The sequence below is a fragment of the Erinaceus europaeus genome, chromosome 12, assembly GCF_950295315.1.
Source record: "Erinaceus europaeus chromosome 12, mEriEur2.1, whole genome shotgun sequence".
NCBI classification, from domain to species: Eukaryota; Metazoa; Chordata; class Mammalia; order Eulipotyphla; family Erinaceidae; genus Erinaceus; species Erinaceus europaeus.
This window is the reverse complement of record NC_080173.1, coordinates 46,517,618-46,536,868: the sequence shown is the minus strand read 5'-3', so window position 1 is coordinate 46,536,868 and position 19,251 is coordinate 46,517,618. Positions and strand designations below refer to the sequence as shown.

Genomic DNA, 19,251 nt, shown 5'->3' with positions numbered 1-19,251 from the left:
GAGCTGAGAGGGAGAGAGCTCATGGTCTCTCCGTAAAAGAACAGGTCCTCCAGTGCTGGTGGGCTCCAGTGAAGAGCCTGTAGCTAGTTATTTGCTGGGTGGACGGTGCCGTGGAGCGCTGATGGAACACAGCTTGGGGACAGACTGCTTTCCATCTCCGGAATAATTAAGTAGTATTCCCCATCTATTCTGAAGCCCCTCCCTCTCCCCATATGGCCTGGGTGGGGTAGTTGAAGCCAAGGGGAGCTGAGGGGGGGAGTAAGCCGGATATGAACTTTGGTTTATTGGGAACTTTGGCAAACAGAAGGGGGAGGAAGGAGAGCCCACAAAGTAAAAACAGTTGCTCTGGCCCGGACTAGACTGTGGTCAAGGTAGAGGGGTGGAAGGAATGGGTGACCGGGTCCTTGGATTGAGGGAAGTGCTTGTCCTTCATGCTGCGGGGGTGGGGGGTGGGGCGAGGGGGCAGCGGCTTCATGGGCTTTGGCCTCTGTGTGATCGGCCTGGGGCTACTCTGGAGTTTAGGAGCGGGTGGCACTACCTTATCTGGCTGGTGGCAACCTCTCTGAGCCCCCGCACCCCCCTTTCTGGAACCGGTCACATTTCCTCACTCGGCCACTCAGGGCCCCCCTTCCTGATCCTGTCCACCGGCACAAACAGGTTTGCGGGAGGACGCGCTACCACCTCATACCCAGCTCTCCTGGAAGAGAGAGCGAGGGCCTGCTTAAGGGAGTTGGGGGGAGGGAGGGGTGGGGCGAAGTCGGGGGCGGGGCAGCTGCAGAGGTGAGGGGCTGCCCTGGAACCCGCTATGCTCACCCTCCGAGGGGGCGGCCCTGGGGGGTAAAGGCGGGGTTCTCCGGGGGCGGGGCCAGGGGTTGGGGCCCCAGTTGCTCAGCCAGAGCACTGCGTACTGGGCCAGTCCGCCTGGCTTGCCGCCTTGTGTGCAGCCCTTCCTTATGCTGGCCCCTCGGGCCGCAGAGACCACGGCCCCCATGTCTCAGGCGGAGGCCGACCTGGCCCTGCGGCCGCTGCTCCCTCTCACCACTGCTGGGCCGCCTCGCTTAGGCCCCCCTCCTCGCCGGGTTCGCCGCTTCTCCGGGAAGGCTGAGCCCCGGCCGCGCTCCTCTCGAGTCAGCCGCCGCAGCTCCGTCGATCTAGGGCTTCTGAGCTCTTGGTCTCAGCCAACTTCGACTGTTCTGGAGACGCCTGATCTTCCGGATGCCGCTGACCCCTGCCTAGCGAGGAGCCCACCGCCTAGCTCCGAAAAGCCCCCCGAGTGCACATGGACCGAGGGCGACCTGGTTAAGGCTGCGGAGTCATCAGGTCCGGAGCTCCCGGGCTCTGCTGGAGGCCCTGGGTCCGGGGAAGCACCAAGGGTCTCAGAAGCTGTGGCCAGGGAGCGGCAGCGGGAGCAGGAGGAAAAGGAGGACACAGAAACCCAGGCTGTGGCAACATCCCCAGACGGCCGATACCTTAAGTTTGACATCGAAATTGGACGTGGCTCATTCAAGACCGTGTATCGAGGGCTGGACACTGACACCACTGTGGAGGTGGCCTGGTGTGAACTGCAGGTGCTGCTGGGTGTCCCCTCGGTGGCACCTCGGGATGGGGCCTTTTGGAGGTCTTAGGATGGGAGACGAGGGTAGGAGGGATTTTTCCAACCAAGCATCCTCCTTCACTTTGCTCAGATGGTTCCATGAATTTGGCTAACTCTGGGCTATAGAAGGAGAAACTGAGGCAGGTGGTGTCTGATATGCCCCCTTCCCATGGATTTGGACTCTCATTTTAAAGTCTCCACACTCAACTCCGGGAGATGGGAAATAGGATGGAAAAATTGGGTAGGGAGCCAGTTCAGCTCTGGGGGGGGGGGGGGTGGTCTTGCCCTTTGCCAGCAGTGATTATCCGTTCTGCCTTTTTTTTTCACTCTCCTTAATTCTGACTTTCCATATGACCCCGGCCCTCCTGCTCCCTCATTCTCAATCTGTGTGACTGGAGTGACTGATGAGGGCTTGGTTCTGGGACAGGGTCCTCTCCATTTCTGAAGGTTTCAGGCACTTATGGCAGGATGGGGCCCTCCCAAGTCCTTTCTGAAACAGACTTCTGGATTTCTCCACAGCTGGGGGGGGGAGGGGGGAAGCAGGGAGCTCCAGCTCTGGTTTGAGTCTAATCTGTTCATCCCATTGCCTACCTGGGCACCCCCTTTCCAGATCCAAAGGCAGCGCTGATTCACAGGAACTTACTTCCTTGGGCGTGAGCCCAGTTAAGCCAGGACCAACAATTTCAGATTTGGGCTGGGGGTCAGTCTGGGGGAAAGGTCCTTCTCTGGAGCCCTGGCACTGCTCTGGCCTCTCATGCCTGCCAGTGCCGCACCCCCAGGCTGTAGGCCAGGCTAGAAAAGGCAGCCAAACTGGTGGTGGTAGTGGGAGGGGGGAGATGAGACAGGGCAGAACAGCCATGGGGGCAAGGGGGCTGTCTCCTGGTGCCTGGTCCTGGTCCCTTCTCCTTACTTCCCTCTGCAGCTCTCCCACCTCCTCTCTGGATCTAGCAGTTCCCAGTTTGAGGGTCCAGCCCCCTTGCCAGCCTCAATTCTCAATTCTCTGCCCGCCACCAGCTGTCTACTGCCTGCCTGCTGCTTGTCTGCTGCCAGCACCTGGGGCGCCCCCTCCCGCCCCATGATTCCCCCCCCCCCCCCCCCCGCAGCTACAAAGGCGCTATTGAGCTCAGGGCTCACCGGCTGAATTCCATAAAGATGCTTGTGTCCAGCCAGGGGTCTAGGAGGCGGGCCCCAGGCCCAGGGTGGGTGTGTTTTTGGAGCAACCTGAGGTGGGGGGGCAGCGGGGGGGTCTGCAGTCCCTTGGACTTGTGACCCTACAGACTTGGTTCTGCCTATCTGTCCCAACCCTCACTCCTCCCCCCAGCCCCACCCAACATGTTCCCATCTTCCTCGGCATGGGAGTTCTGGACCCCCTACTTGACTGTGCTCCCCCACCCCCTACCCCACAGACACGAAAGCTGTCTCGAGCGGAGCGGCAGAGGTTTTCAGAGGAGGTGGAGATGCTCAAGGGGCTGCAGCACCCCAACATCGTCCGCTTCTATGACTCATGGAAGTCAGTGCTGAGGGGCCAGGTTTGCATCGTGCTGGTCACCGAACTCATGACCTCGGGCACGCTCAAGACGTGAGCTCTGCAGCTGGTGGTGGTGGTTGGTTGGGAGGATGGGTGTGTGTGTGGGGAGGGATCCTCACTACTCCCAGAACTTCTCCCAAGCTTTCTAAACTCTATATCCAGGTCCAAAACTAAACTGAGTCTCTTCCATTGCTCCTGTTTCCTTGCCTTGGTGAATGGTAACTGCACCCAGTACTCCAGCCAAAGCCTGGGCAGAGCTCCAGACGCCTCCTCTCTCCATTCTGCAAACCCCTTCCCCTGTCAGTCTGTCTCCAAGTCCTTCTGTCTCCCCACTGGCCTTTCATTACCTCACCCAGGACCCCACCTGTCCCCTAAAGGACCCTTCCTTTAGGGTCCTTCCCAGCTGACCCTGCAGCTGTCCCCTAAAGGACCTTCCCCCACACTGTCCCTCTCTTCTCTAACCTATGTAACCACTTGGGGATAGAGTGCTCTCTCTCCCAGCTTTCTTTTTTTTTTTTTTTCTCCCAGCTTTCTTAAAATATCTTATTTAGATAGAGTGAAATCAAAAGGGATGGGGATGGTAGGGAGAAAGAGAGACCACCTGCAACCACTTGCAAAGCTTCCCCCTACAGGCAAGGAGCTGGGGCTTAAACCCTGCTCCTGGAACATGGTAATATGTGCGCTCAATCAGGTACACCCTTGGTGTTCTCTCTCCACCACAGATCTGACCTCATCACTCTCCCTTTTTAAAGCCCCTTTAAGGTTTCCCATCATAACGTCTCCACTCTCCAATCTGCTAAATCCCTAGTAGCCGGCCTTACATTCAGTCTAAGTTCCGGAGAAACTGAGTTCTCAGCACCTCCTCCCAACTTCCCTGGTCTCTTAGTGTCTCTGTGCCTTTGAGTACAGCGTCTCTTCCCGACTGCTGGGAAAGTCTCCATCCCTTTCCCTTTGCACCCTGGAGCTCTTAACTCAGCCTTTGAGACGCAATCCAAAAGTTACTTCCTCTATGAAGCCCTCCCCCGCGCTCAGCAGCGGTTACTCATCCTTTCCGGAGCTCTCAAAGCACCTTGGCCGCTGCCCTATCAGTGAATTTACTGCCGGACTCGTTTTGTAGCCTGTCAGCCCACCACACCCCCTGACTCAGTTTCTCCCGGGAACCCAGCGCTGACCTTGGTTTCTGCCAGAACGCTGGCAGCAGGTGCGCAGGCGGCAGTGCCGTCGAGGCTGGGGGAAGCTCCCCCGCTGTTCCCTTTGCAACTCTAGCTTTGCGCCCTCCTCCAGATACCTGAGGCGGTTCCGTGAGATGAAGCCAAGAGTCCTCCAGCGCTGGAGCCGCCAAATCCTGAGGGGGCTTCATTTCCTACACTCCCGGGTACCCCCCATCCTGCACCGGGATCTCAAATGCGACAATGTCTTCATTACTGGCCCTTCAGGCTCTGTCAAGATCGGGGACCTGGGCCTGGCCACGCTCAAACGAGCCTCTTTTGCTAAGAGCGTCATCGGTGCGTCCCACAGAGCAGGGTCCTTGTCAGTCCTGCTGATCCCACGTCAGAAGAGAGCCTGGGAGCCCCCTACCCCCCGCCATGTTAGAAGACCCCAGGGGAGATGGGAAGACCTAGGCATCACCTCTCCCTAGCACTTGCACTGTAGAATACTTGGGTTTTGCTCCAGGACTCCCTCACCTTTGCTAACCCAGGGAGGAGGGAGGGAACCAGAAGGAAGGCTTTGTAACTTGATGCCTGCTGTGACCCGCCCCCCCCCCATCCACAGGGACCCCGGAGTTCATGGCTCCAGAAATGTACGAGGAAAAGTACGATGAGGCAGTGGACGTGTATGCTTTTGGCATGTGCATGCTGGAGATGGCCACTTCGGAGTACCCTTATTCCGAGTGCCAGAATGCTGCCCAAATCTACCGCAAGGTCACTTCGGTGAGAGCTGGCAGGACGAGCACCTTAGGTTCCCCTCTCATTTTCCTGCCATGGCACAACCCGCCTCAGTGCTGGGGAGAAAGCATAATGGTTTATGCAAAAAGCCCTTTCCCTCAATGCAAACAGACTAGGTTCCCCGGTGAACTGGGAAGGATAGTGGGTATGCACGCGCTGGTGATTTAGGATAATTATGATGTGCCTAGCGACCCCAGGAGTCCTCAAACAATTGCACATCCAATCTCTTATCCCATCCTTCCAGCTGCTCCACTGGTGATGGGAATAAAGCAAATGCTTTACAAATGAGAAAACTGGCTCAGCGGGAGACTTGTTTAAGGTCACCCAGTAGATCCTGGAGGGGACTGAGATTGGAAATCAAATAGCCCCACTGCAGGCAGTGGAGCTGCTGCTCACTCAGCGGCCTAGGTGGGGGTGGGGGAGTGTTTGGCAGAGATTGAGGTTGGCTGGGGGTTGGTGGTGGAGTGGGACACAGTGGCCGCTGGTCTCACTCAACCTCCTCCCCCAGGGCACGAAGCCCAACAGCTTCTACAAGGTGAAGATGCCAGAGGTGAAGGAGATCATTGAAGGCTGTATACGCACGGATAAGAATGAGAGGTGGGGTGCCGGGCAGGGGGTAGGGTGGGGTGCAGGGTGGGCGGGGCTGATGGCAGGTGCTGGCAGGTTCACCATCCAGGACCTGCTTGCTCACGCCTTCTTCCGGGAGGAGCGTGGCGTGCATGTGGAGCTGGCAGAGGAGGACGACGGCCAGAAGCCGGGCCTCAAGCTCTGGCTGCGGATGGAGGACGCAAGGCGCGGGGGCCGGCCGCGAGACAACCAGGCCATCGAGTTCCTCTTCCAGCTGGGTCGGGATGCGGCTGAGGAGGTGGCACAGGAGATGGTGAGTGGTGCCCTGAGGTGGCACAGGAGATGGTGAGATGGTGAGAGGTCTCCCCAGGGACCAGAAGGGGGGAGCGGGCAGTGAGAGACCCCGCCCCTCTGACAGGTTGAAGATTTCCTTCTCTGAAACCACTCTTCAACGTCCATGCTGCCTTCGATCTGATTGCCCTGTGCTTCTCCCGGATTTGTCTACTTTTTCACCTCTTCTTTCTGTTTCTTTTTCTTCTTCCATGCCCAGAACCATCAGTTTCAAGATCCCTCTACGCCCCCCCCCCCCGCCTCTTTCGCTTCTTCCCACTTCAGCAGGTCCTCCATTGCAGGACGTGCTGCAGCCCTTATCTTGTTTCGTACCAGGATACAGTTCAGGCCGGGAGATAGCTCACTCGGTAGAAAGCCTGCCTTGCTAGATGAGAGGCCCAAGTTTCAACACTGGCACCACATGGTATTGCCATGGGACTGGGGAAACTCTGATGCTGTAGTGCTTCTCTGTGTGTGTGTGTCTCTGTCTCTTTATTTGAACAACAATAATAAATCTGGACCCATTATAGGGGCTTTTGACCCTGAGTAATTTGGGGAACTGTCCAGTTAATTGTAAGGTGTTGAGGGAGCCAGGCAGTGGTGCAGTGGGTTAAATGCACATGGTGTGAAGTGCACTGGCGGGCTGGTATAAGGATCCCAGTTGGAGCCCCTGGCTCCCCACCTGCAGGGGGTTCGCTTCACAGGCGGTGAAGCCGGTCTGCAGGTGTCTTTCTGTCTTCCCCTCCTCTCTCCATTTCTCTCTGTCCTACCTAACAACGACAGCAATAACAACAACAATAACAGCAACAACGATGATAAACAAGGGCAACAAAAAGGAAGAAAATTTTTAAAAATTGTTTTAAAAAATTGTAGAGTGTCGGGAGTTGGGCGGTAGCACAACGGGTTAAGTGCACGTGGCATAAAGCTCAAGGACTGGAGTAAGGATCCCAGTTCGAGCCCAAGGCTCCCCACCTGCAGGGGAGCCACTTCACAGGCAGTGAAGCAGGTCTGCAGGTGTCTTTCTCTCCCCCTCTCAGTCTTCCCCTCCTCTCTCCATTTCTCTCTGTCCTGATGACAACAATAACAACTACAACAAGAAGATAACTAGGGCAACAAAAGGGAATAAATATATATATATACTTATATATATATTTTTTTAAATATTTATTTTATTTATTCCCTTTTGTTGCCCTTGTTGTTTTATTGTTGTAGTTATTATTGTTGTTGTCGTTGTTGGATAGAACAGAGAGAAATGGAGAGAGGAGGGGAAGACAGAGAGGGGGAGAGAAAGACAGACACCTGCAGACCTGCTTCACCGCCTGTGAAGCGACTCCCCTGCAGGTGGGGAGCCGGGGTTCGAACCGGGATCCTTATGCTGGTCCTTGTGCTTTGCGCCACCTGCGCTTAATCCGCTGCGCTACAGCCCGACTCCCATAAATATTTTTTTTAAAAAAGGGAATAAATAACTATTTTTTAAAAATTGTAGGATGTCGAAAAAAATCCTTGGCTTCTTTCTTAGTCACAAAATATCTCCAGAGATTGCCAAATGCAGCCTCCCACCCAATAAGAGCATTTGTTGTATTTCAAGAACTAGCTACTTATTCTTTTCCTTCCTTCCTTTTTTTTTTTTTTTTTTCTAGAGTATTGCTTAGCTCTGGCATATGGTGGTGCAAGGGACTGAACTTGGGACTTTGCCATGAGAGTCTCTTTGCATAGCCATTATGCTATCTACCCCTACCCTGCTTCTTTTTTAAATAAAGTAAATTAATTTCTATAAGAAAGAGCAGGAGAGAGGTGGGGGAGTGAGGACAGACTAGAGCATCAATCCATGATATGTGCTGCCAGGGCTTCAAACCCAAGGCTTCAGCATGCAAGCAAGACATATGTTTGGCATGTGTTTGGTTATTTCTAATATGGGGCTGATAAAACCTTCCTCAAGGGACTGGGAAGGTGGTTAAGTGGTAGAGCTCATGGCTTACATGTATGCAACCTGGGGTTCAATCAATACCCAGCACCAAATATGGCAGAACAGTGCAATGGGATGTGTGTGTATGTCCTTTTCATTATATATATATATATATATATATATATATATATATAATATATTTCATTTTTATCTTTATTTTATTTATTGGATAGAGACAGCCAGAAATTGAGAGGGAAGGGTTTGATAGAGAGGGAGAGACACCTGCAACACAGCTTGCAAAGCTTTCCCCCTGCAGGTGGGGGCTGGGGGCTTGAACCTGGGTCCTTGTGCATTGTAACATGTGCACTCAACCAGGTGCACTACCACCCAGCACCAAAATATATATTTTTAAAGACTTATCTCAAATGGTTGTTAGGGGAACTTAAAGATGTTAATGGAAAGTGGGGATAGGGAGGAGAAGAGATGTTAATGGAAGAGTTTCCATCATGACTTTTTAAAAAAATTTTTTTTATATTGTCCTTGTGGTCTTTTATTGTTGTATTTATTATTTGTTATTGATGCTGTTATTGTTGGATAGGACACAGGGAAATGGAGAGGGGAGGGGAAGACAGAGAAGGGGAGAGAAAGATAGACACTTGCAGACCTGCTTCACCGCCTGTGAAGCGACTCCCCTGCAGGTGGAGAGCCGGGGTACTTGAACCAGGATCTTTATGCCGGTCCTTGTGCTTTGCACCACGTGTGCTGTTTAACCGGCTGCCCTACTGCCCGACTCCCCCATCACTACTTTCTTTTCTCTCATATCCTGGAGGCCTCAAGAAACCATTCTGATCAGTCTTGGAATGGGGGCTCTCAAACCATGACCTCCCTCACCTTTCCAACTCCAGGTGGCCCTGGGCTTAGTCTGTGAAGCTGACTACCAACCAGTGGCCCGTGCAGTTCGGGAACGGGTTGCTGCCATCCAGCGAAAGCGGGAGAAGCTACGCAAAGCTAGGGAGTCAGAAGCCCTACCCCCTGTGCCAGGACCCCCACCAGCAACTGTCCCCATGGCTCCTGGTCCCCGAGGTGTCTTTCCCCCTGAGTCGGAGGAGCCAGAGGCAGATCAGCACCAGCCCTTCCTCTTCCGCCATACCAGCTACTCATCTACCACCTGTAAGTCACCCCTGACCTTGAGACCTTGAGACCTAGATCCCAGAACCCTTGACCTTTCTGTCTCAGCCAGGAAGTTGGACCCAGAAGCACTACCACTTATCCTGCCTTGCACATCTAGCTGTGAGGCTCCTTCTGAGAAAGTCCTCCCTATAGCTCCAGGCCCCTCCCTGCTCAGGCAGTCCCCCTCCTCTGCTACCACTTCCCTTTATCACCCATTTTTTGATTCCATCCTTCCCCCACCAGCGGATTGTGAGACTGATGGCTACCTCAGCTCTTCTGGCTTCCTTGATGCCTCAGACCCTGCCCTGCAGCCCCCTAGGGAGGTGCCGTCCAGCCCAGCGGAGTCCCACCTCTGCCTGCCCTCGGTGAGAGGGGTCACATGGGGGGTTCCCAGCTGTTTCAAGCCTATAATCTGTCTGCCTCCTTGTGACACCCAACCCCATGGCCTGGTCCCTTCTCACTGGAAATCCACTCTTGTCTTCACCTTCTTTAATTCCATCTCCCAAGTGCCCCCAGCACCCCGACACCATCTCCCTGTATCTCAGCAGTTACCGTCCTCTGATCTGTTTCAGGCTTTTGCCTTATCCATTCCACGCTCTGGCCAAGGCAGTGACTTTTCAGCTGGAGACAAGTGAGTTCTGGTCTAAGTTGAAGTGTGAGAGTGAGACATAAGGAGCTCTGACTTCTCAGTACATTCTCTGACACTGTTTTGTCCTGTCTCTTTTCCCTTTTCCAGTTACGCCTCAGGTGCAGCATCAGGCCTTAGTGATGCAGGAGAAGGGATGGGACGAGTGAGAAGACCCACAGGGAAAAATCTTCGTCGCAGACCACGATCTCGGCTTCGGGTCACTAGTGTAAGGAAGGGGGTTGGGGGGGGGGGGATCACTTACAGGGCCAGGAAGGAAGCGCCAGAGGTGAGAAAGTCAGTCTGAGAGGGGAAGAGTGGTGTGACAAGAGGCAGCTGATCTAGGTTTTTGCTTTGCTTTGCTTTGCATTTCGTACCTGCTTATGCCTTCTTTTTAAAATTTAAGAGAAGGGGCTGGGTGGCAGTGTACCCAGTAGAGCACACATGGTAGCATGTAGAAGGATCCAGGTTCAAGCCCCCACCTCACCTGCAGGGGGGGTGCTTCATAAGCAGAGAAGCAGGCTGCAGGTGTCTCTCATATATATATACACACATACACACACATATATATTCATATATATATACATATATATATATATACATATATATGTTTAAAAAGATGGTCACTGGCAGTGGTGGATTTATCATGCAGGTACCAGTGACCTTGGCAACAATGAATGAATCAATCAATTAATTTAAGATAGAGCAGCTGGGAGGTGGCGCAGTGAATAAAGCATCAGATTCTCAATTCTGAGCTCTTAAGTTCAGTCCCCAGTACTACATGTGCTACAGGGATCCTTTGGTTCTCTCTCCCTCTCCAATAAATAAATAGAATAAAATAAATAAAATGTTAGCATTGTTTGGAGATAGAGAGAGGTGAAACAACATAGTATCTGTCATACATGGTGCCCCCACCCATGTGGTGCTGTAGACTCAAAGCTGTGTCTGGTAAAGTGTGTTCTCTACTGGTGAGTCATCTCCCAGAGTGTAATTTGTCTTTTGCTTGTTTTACAGAGCTGGGGCCTCACTCGTGCATGATTTCATTGCTGCTGAGCAATGAAATGGATGAGCCCCAGAGCAGAGACAGAGAGGGAGAGATAACACAGCACCTGGTCTTATCCGGTGCCATGCAAGTCCTCTGTGGGACCAGGGCTCAAACCCAGACTGCTTGTGTGGTAAAGCATGCACCCTAGGTAGTAATATAGCTCTTGGCCTCTAATCCAGTTTGTTTTTTGTTTTTGTTTTGCCACCAGGGTTATCGCTGGGGCTCAGTACCTGTACCACAAATCCACTGCTCCCAACAGCCCCCCTCTTTCTTTCTTCCTTCCTCTTTTCCTTCCTGTCTTTCTCTCTCTCTCCCTCCCTCCCTTTCTTTCTTACAGTAGGACAGAGAGAAATTGAGAGGCAAGAGGGAGAGAAAAAGAGAAACACTGCAGCATTGCTTCACCACTTGTGAAGTGACCCCCTGCAGATGGGGACCAAGGGCTTGAACTGAGGTCCTTGTAAGGACACACGGTAACAGGTGTGCCACCACCCAGCCCCCCCAATCTAGTTTCTCATACTCTGTTCTCATAATCTAGTTTTTGAGACTCCGAGGATAGAGTCTGCTTCTCTCCAATTCCATTTAGGCCACTATCATTTGGTTGGGTTGGAGTGGGGACATGCGATGAGGGTAAAAGGTCTGACCTCTTCTTCTCTAACTTGGAATCTAAAGGTCTCAGACCAGAGCGACAGAGTGGTTGAGTGCCAGCTACAGACACACAACAACAAGATGGTGACCTTTCGATTCGATCTGGATGGGGACAGTCCAGAAGAGATTGCAGCTGCCATGGTGAGGGGAATAAGATGAGGACAGAGTGTTTGGTTTTGAGACAGGTGTGCCCCTCTGGTGCTGAGCTCCCCCCTGACTCCATTCAGCAGCAAGGGTCTTTAAAACATTGACTGGCTGTTACATACATGACCCAAGTTCAAACCCAGTCCCCACTGTACTGGAGGAAGCTTCAGTGCTGTCATATCTTTGTTTCTATCTCTGTCTTTTAAAAATATTTATTTATTTTTAATTTGATAAGACAGAAATCAAGAGGGGAGAGGTAGATAAGAAAGGGAGAGAAGGGGGCAGGGGTAGATAGCATAATGGTTATGCCAAGAGACTCTCATGCCTAAGGCTCTGAAGTCCCGGGTTCAATCCCCTGCACCACCATAAGCCAAAGCTGAGCAGTGCTCTGGTAAAATAATACATACATACACACACACACACACACACACACACACACACACACACACGAAGGAGGGAGGTACCTGCAGGATCACTTTACCACTTATGAAGCCTTCCTCCTGCAGGTAGGGACCAGGAGCTTGAACCTGGGTCTTTGTGCATGGTGATGTATGTGTTCAACCAAGTGTGCTACCCACCTGGCCTCCTTCTTTTTATCTGAAAAGGGAAAAGAAAAAAAAAAACTCAGCCTGTAATGGTGAAGTCCTAGTGATGACAAGACAGAGAAAGAAAGAAAAAGAGAGAGAATTTTAATTTAATTTTTTTATTTTAATAAATATTAAAAATTAATTTTAATATTTATTTATCTATTCCCTTTTGTTGCCCTTGTTTTATTGTTGTAGTTATTATTGCTGTCATTGTTGTTGGATAGGACAGAGAGAAATGAAGAGAGGAGAGGAAGACAGAGAGGGGGAGAGAAAGATACACACCTGCAGACCTGCTTCACCACCTGTGAAGCGACTCCCCTGCAGGTGGGGAACAGGGGGCTGGAACCCAGATCCTTACGCTGGTCCTTGCGCTTTGCACCACATGCACTTAACCTGCTGCGCTACCGCCCAACTCCCTAATTTTAATATTTTAAAATATAAATATATATTTGTTACTTAGGCTGGCAAAGTAGCTCACTTGTATAGTATACTGCTTTCACATGTATGTGACCAAGGATTGAACTAGCCCTCATTATACTGAAGGAAGCTTCAATGCTATGGTCGCTCTTATTTATTTATTTATTTATTTATTTATTTATTTATTTATTAATGAGAAAGATAGGAGAGAGAGAAAGAACCAGACATCACTCTGGTACATGTGCTGCTGGGGATTGAACTCAGGACCTCATGCTTGAGAGTCTAGTGCTTTAGCCACTGCACCACCTCCCAGACCACATCTCTCTTATTCTCTGTCTCTACATTCTCTGTCTCTATCTAAAAGAAAATTATAGTGGGAGTCGGGCTGTAGCGCAGCGGGTTAAGCGCAGGTGGCGCTAAGCACAAGGACCCGCATAAGGATCCTGGTTCAAGCCCTGGCTCCCCACCTGCAGGGGTGTCGCTTCACAAGCGGTGAAGCAGGTCTGCAGGTGTCTTTCTCTCCTCCTCTCTGTCTTCCCCTCCTCTCTCCATTTCTCTCTGTCCTATCCAACAAAAATGACAACAATAATAACTACAACAATAAAAACAACAAGGGCAACAAAAGGGAATAAATAAATAAATAATAAATAAATAAAATAAAAAAATAAAATAAAAGAAAAGAAAATTATAGTGGTCTGGGAGGTTGTGTAGTAGATAAGAATCTCTCAACCATGAGATTCCAAGTTCAATCCCTGACATCACATGTACTAGAGTGATGTCTAGTTCTTTCTCTCCTCCTATATTTCTCATAAATAAATAAAATCTTAAAAAAACAAGAAAAAATATATATATAAACACTATATATATATATACATATATATATATTTTTTTTTTTTTTCTTTTTGTTTGTCTTTACCAGAGCTCTGCTCAGCTCTGGCTTATGGTGGTGTGAGGATTAAACCTGGAACTTTGGAGCTTCAGATGTTGAGAGTCTCTTTACATAACTATTATGCTATTTACTCTTGCCATGAAAAAAAAAAAATATATATATATATATAGGTCCAGGAGGCGGCGCACTGATAAAGCTTTGGGCTCTCAAGCATGAGGTCCCGAGTTTGATCCCCGGCAGCACATGTGCCAGAGTGATGTCTGGTTCTTTTTCTCTCCTCCTATCTTTCTCAGAAATAAATAAAATCTTTATAAAAAAAGAAACATATATATTCAGATAAATGTATATGAGTATATAATCACTTACTAATGAGTGAGAGAACCAGAGCATCCACTTTAGCATGTGGTGCTGAGAGTCAAATGTAGGAACTTGTGCTTGAAGATAGAGCTTGCTCGTTACCACAGCACCACCTCCCTGGAAACAGCATTAATTAATTTAAATATTTTATTTATTTTTATTTATTTATTTTCCATTTTGTTGCCCTTGTTGTAGTTATTGTCGTTGTTATTAATGTTGTCATTGTTGTTAGATAGGACAGAGAGAAATGGAGAGGGGGAAGCTTTTGAAGTGACTCCCGTGCAGGTGGGGGGCCGGGGGCTGGAACCGGGATCCTTATCACCAGTCCTTGTACTTTGTGCCACCTGCGCTTAACCCTCTGCACTACTGCCCAACTACCTATTTATTTATTTTTAATGAAAGAGAGATAGAGGCATATATATATGGAGAGAGAGAGAGAGAGAACTATGGTGGTTATCTTTGTGAGCTGGGATGGTGGGGATATTGAACTTTGGTGATGAATGTAGTGTGGAACTATATATTGTAATCTTATAACAACTATTAATAGCATAAAAAAATTTTTAAAAAGATAAAAAAAAAAAAAAAAAAACCAGGAGTCGGGCTGTAGCGCAGCAGGTTAAGTACAGGTGGCACAAAGCACAAGGACCGGCGCAAGGATCCCAGTTTGAGCCCCAGGCTCCCCAACTGCAGGGGAGTCGCTTTACAAGTGGTGAAGCAGGTCTCTCCCCCCTCTGTCTTCCCACTCCTCTCTCCATTTCTCTCTGTCCTATCCAACAACGACAGCAATAATAACTACAACAATAAAACAAGGGCAACAAAAGGGAATAAATAAATAAAATAAATATTTAAAAACAAAACAAAACAAAACCCAAAGTTGTGGAGGCAGTCCTGAAGGTGACTGTGACAACTCCCACTCATTTATAGCATGTATTTTCTTGGCTCCTGTCCCAGTGTTCTCGGTATAGTATCTCCTTAAGATTGGGGTGTCAGGAGTTTGGTACAGCTTAGATCCTGTTGCCCAATTAAAGTTCTACACCTTAGAAATTCTTTGTGACTGCAACTTGCTATCATACAGTGGTACTTCTTTTTGGGGGAGTATACCTGTCTGTGACCTCATTGCCTGGATACTGACCTTTCGTCCTTTGCTGTGGGAGTTTGTTCACCTGGGTTTCCTGTCTGCTTCTGTGCAGATTATTCCATGTATTGGTGTCAGTTTGCTGTTACTGTGGAAGGAGACAAACACAGGACTTCTACTCAGCCACTATGGCCTCCAGCCTCATCCTTTCCCACTTTTTTATTGCTTTTATTTTACTCAACTTTGTATGTGGAGTGGGGGGGAGGGAGGTGGGGAGTGTGTGTATCTAGGGAGGTGGGGAGTGTGTGTATCTGTGTGGTATGCTTTATAAGCAGTGAGGGCAGGAATTGTGTCCAAAAACATATGAGGCAATAGTGGAAAGATCTCAGACTCAGGCTTTAGGAAGATTTGGGTACAAGCCCCATGGGGATGTTAACATAGAACTCCATAAATCTGTTGGTGTTAGATACTGATTTGTAAAGCACCTGGTATCCTATGAATGTTAGCACTTTTCCTTCAGACACCACACCATGCCTGGTGCACAACACTTATATAGTGCTTGTTTTAGGCTAGTGGTTGGCAGAAACCTGACACCCTAATCTTAAAGTGGGGTGATTTTTTTGGGGGGTGCTTCACCATTCTGGGCAGATTTTTTTTCAGATAAAGATGCCCTAGTATTATAGCTTCCTTAAGTTGTGGGGGTTGGGCTTTAAATTGGATCACGTTCAAGGCAAAACAAGCACACTGTCTAGGTGTTATTTTTGCCAAGCCAAAGAGTTGTTCTTTTAAAGAAAAGTGGGTTTTATTTTATTTTTTTAAGGATTTATTTGTGAGACAGAAGAGAGGACCAGAGTATCACTCTAGTGTATGTGCTGTTGAGAAAAGAACTCAGGACCTCATTTTGAGGGCCCAACACTATCCATTAGTTGGTTTTTAGGAGCAGAAAAGGTCTGAATGGGATGACTGAGCTCTTCCTCTCCTTCTTACTGACCTTTGCCAGGTATATAATGAGTTCATTCTGCCCTCGGAACGAGCTGGATTCCTGAACCGGATTCAGGAGATTATCCAGAGAGTGGAGACCCTTTTGAAGAGAAATACTGGAACTGTGGAGGCTGCTAAAGACCCTCTGGGCCCCCAGGTCAGACCCCTCTGGGTATCTGCAGTGGAAGTGACTCTGCTTCAGGCTTCATTACTCTCTCCTCACCAGTACCCTTGGATCTAACTTCTCTTCCTCTCTGGGACTCTTGAATCAGTGGCTCTTACCCCATTTGAGATGAGAAATCTGATGAAAGACAAAAACCCTTGTTCTAGAAAACTGTATGCCACACATACTTTTCCTTTAACTCATTATTTTGAAATAATTTCCAATTTAAGAGTGCAATTGCAAGAACTGTACACAAAATCCTGAATACCCTTTGTCCTGATTTGCTAATTGTTAGTGTTCTGCCATTGTCATTCTGTTTCCTTATGCACATACTCCTTTTTTTTTTTTTTTGGAACCACTAGAGACTAAATTATAGACATCATGCTCCCTTACCTCAAAATATCTCAGTACATAACACTTTTTAAATCCTTTGAGAAGCATCTATGAGCTCCTAGAAGTTCATGAATCATAATTTAAGAACCCCAGGTTGAAAGAAATCTAGGATTCAACTTCCCACCACGACTGAGGATCCCTTTCCCTCCCTCAGGAGGAGCCAGGACAGTTGTCTGCCTTCCAGACCCCCCTCCCAGACCCACCCACTGGTAAGTACTGAGTTCTGACCCAGTCCTTTGGGGTTGGTTATTCCTGAGAAAGGCAGAGGGAATGGTTACTACATCTGTCAACGAATCCTCTTCCCTGGCAGAACTCTCAAGCAGCATTTCCCAGGAACAGAAGAGCTGGGCAGACTTCTCCACCTCCCCATCTTCTCCTGGAACCCCACTGTCTCCCTTAACTCCGTTTTCCCCTGGAACCCCCATTTTCCAAAGTTCCATTTTCCCCATCATGTCCCCCCCATGTCATCCCAGCCCCTGCCTTTTCTCTCCAATTTCTTCTCAGGTTTCCCCCAACTTGTCTCCACACACCTCCAGCTCTCCACTCCCATTCTCCCCCAATGCAACCCAGTTCCCAAGCCCATCCTCTCACTTTCCCCACAATTCTCTCCTCCCCAGCTCTCCACCCACACTCTCTCCCAGTTGTTCCCAGGTCACTTTGGCTCCTCCTTCCTTTCTTCCATGTCCCTCTGCTCCTCCCCTCCCCTCCACAACAGCGGCTCCTCTCCTCTCTCTGGCTAGTGCCTTCTCGCTGGCTGTGATGACTGTGGCCCAGTCCTTGCTAGCCCCCTCACCTGGGCTCCTTTCCCAGTCTCCTGCAGCCCCTCCAGGTCCCCTACCAAGCCTACCCCCACCTCCTCCCCCTGCTCCTTTTGACCAAGAGAGGTCTTCACCCTTGACAGCTGAGATGGAAAGTGAGGTAAGTAGAAAATCAAGAGGGCTAGTTAGGGGAGCTCCCTTCTGGTTCCTTTCTCATGGACCCACACTTCGTAGGCCTCTCCAAACCCTCCTCGACCACTCCTTGGTGAAGCTAGACTGGCACCCATCACTGAAGGTGAGGACTGACCACTGACCTTTCCCTCACCATCATCTTTAGCCCACTCTATGTTCAGCCATCGATTTCTCTCCCTCCTTCCATTATTCCCTCCTTTTCCAGAGGGAAAGCCCCAGCTTGTTGGGCGTTTCCAGGTGACCTCATCTAAGGAACCAGCTGAGGCTCTTCCCCTGCAACCAACATCCCCAACTCTGTCCAGTTCCCCGAAGCCTCCAACCCCTCAGCTGACCTCGGAGAGCTCAGACACAGAGGACAGTGCTAGAGATGGGCCAGAGGCCAGGGAGGCTCTGGCTGAGAGTGACCGTGCAGCGGAAGGCCTGGGGGCTGGAGTTGAGGAGGAAGGGGACGATGGGCAGGAGGCCCAAGTGGAGGGCAGTCCCCCACCCCTGAGCCATCCCAGCCCAGTGTGGATGAACTACTCGTACAGCAGTCTGTGCCTCAGCAGTGAGGAGTCAGAGAGCAGTGGAGAGGATGAGGAATTCTGGGCTGAACTGCAAAGTCTTCGGCAGAAGTGAGTCTGGGGAGAAAGGACAGGTGAATTTGGGAGAGCAAAGCCTGTGGCTGGCCCTCTTATGCTCCTGGTGCACCCTCAGGCACTTGTCAGAGGTGGAGGCACTGCAGACACTACAGAAAAAGGAAATCGACGACTTATACAACCGGCTTGGGAAGCAGCCTCCACCAGGGATTGTGGCCCCAGCTGCTATGCTATCCAGCCGCCAACGCCGCCTCTCTAAGGGCAGCTTCCCCACCTCTCGCCGCAACAGTCTGCAGCGCTCAGAGCCCCCAGGGCCCGGTGAGACTGCTGTTACCCAGGACTCATCTTCCCCCCCAAGCCACTTCCTTCCTGATTTGACTTTCTTCCAGGCCCCAGGGGGCCTACCTCTTGGTTTGGGTAGATTAGCTCCCCGCTCCCTGTGGCTTCTTCCTTCACTCAGTGCTCTCCCTCCCCATCCTGCACCCAGGCATCATGCGAAGGAACTCCCTGAGTGGCAGCAGCACTGGCTCCCAGGAGCAGCGGGCAAGCAAGGGGGTGACATTCGCCGGGGATGTTGGCAGGATGGTGAGGGCGGGCAAAAAAGAACCCAGGGAATGGTAACTGCCTGCAGCGTCACTCTCCTCCAGTCCTGGAGGTTTCTTCAGCGCTTTTCCTTTCCTTTCCAGTGAATTCAGAAGAGAAGTTGTATGTCTCCCTCACACCAGGGGCCACCCTGGAGCTTGTGCTCTCAGAACCTGCTGACCAACAGAAGTCTACATGGATGACCCAAGCAGTGAGGGAGTAGCAGACCAGAGGGGCTTGGAGAACACCGTTCCACTGGAGAGATGAGCCAGACATGTGGGACTACTTGCTATATGGAGAAGGTGTCAGTTCTACAGCCTACTGCCCTTGTCCCTCCTGCCACCTCCTCAGCCAAGGGTCGACCACTAAGCAATCCCACACAACCCCAGATGCTTCTATAGGGTACACTCCCAGCAAGGCAGTGGTAGGAGGTGTCCTCACACCAGAATTAGCAGCCAATAAAAAAGGTGGAAATAGAATGCTGTCAACCTGTAGTTGTTGTGCCTTAAGAACTGGAATAAAGCTTTGCTGGATGAAGTAGGGGGAGCACTTTAGAAGGGACTTTACTCTCAAGAGTGGGAAGTGGGAATGGAAGCTGCCTGGCCTCTTGGCTTCCTGCCAACAGCTCATGAGGAAACTTCAAGGTCAGTGATCCACTTGACCAAGCTAAGATCCCACCCAGGCCCCAGTGGAAGCTACTGTAGGCTGTCCCTCATCACCCACCTACCACTCTCTCTTGGGATGGGAAAAGGCAGTAGAGTTGGAGTATGGTCATGTTG

The 19,251-nt window shown here is 50.4% G+C and overlaps 1 protein-coding gene across 4 annotated transcripts; it reads left to right on the top strand.

Moving 5' to 3' along the window:
• Positions 1-9: 9 nt before the first annotated feature.
• WNK4 (WNK lysine deficient protein kinase 4) lies at positions 10-18,951 on the top strand. Of its 4 annotated transcripts, XM_007536817.3 has the most exons (19): positions 10-1,568; positions 3,001-3,173; positions 4,407-4,627; positions 4,896-5,053; positions 5,577-5,665; positions 5,732-5,948; positions 8,777-9,041; positions 9,285-9,406; positions 9,614-9,672; positions 9,778-9,895; positions 11,381-11,497; positions 15,826-15,963; positions 16,517-16,571; positions 16,673-17,280; positions 17,355-17,415; positions 17,518-17,926; positions 18,009-18,208; positions 18,378-18,475; positions 18,577-18,715. In XM_007536817.3, the coding sequence occupies exons 1-19, from the start codon at positions 954-956 to the stop codon at positions 18,577-18,579; spliced, it is 3,726 nt and encodes a 1,241-aa protein (XP_007536879.1). In that variant the 5' UTR covers positions 10-953; the 3' UTR covers positions 18,580-18,715. The 4 variants fall into 4 exon arrangements, with proteins under 4 accessions (XP_007536879.1, XP_060059432.1, XP_060059433.1 ...); XM_060203449.1 differs by lacking the exon at positions 18,378-18,475 and having other exon boundaries at positions 18,577-18,951; XM_060203450.1 differs by lacking the exons at positions 8,777-9,041; positions 9,285-9,406; positions 9,614-9,672; positions 9,778-9,895; positions 18,378-18,475 and having other exon boundaries at positions 18,577-18,951.
• The last annotated feature ends 300 nt before the right edge of the window (positions 18,952-19,251 follow it).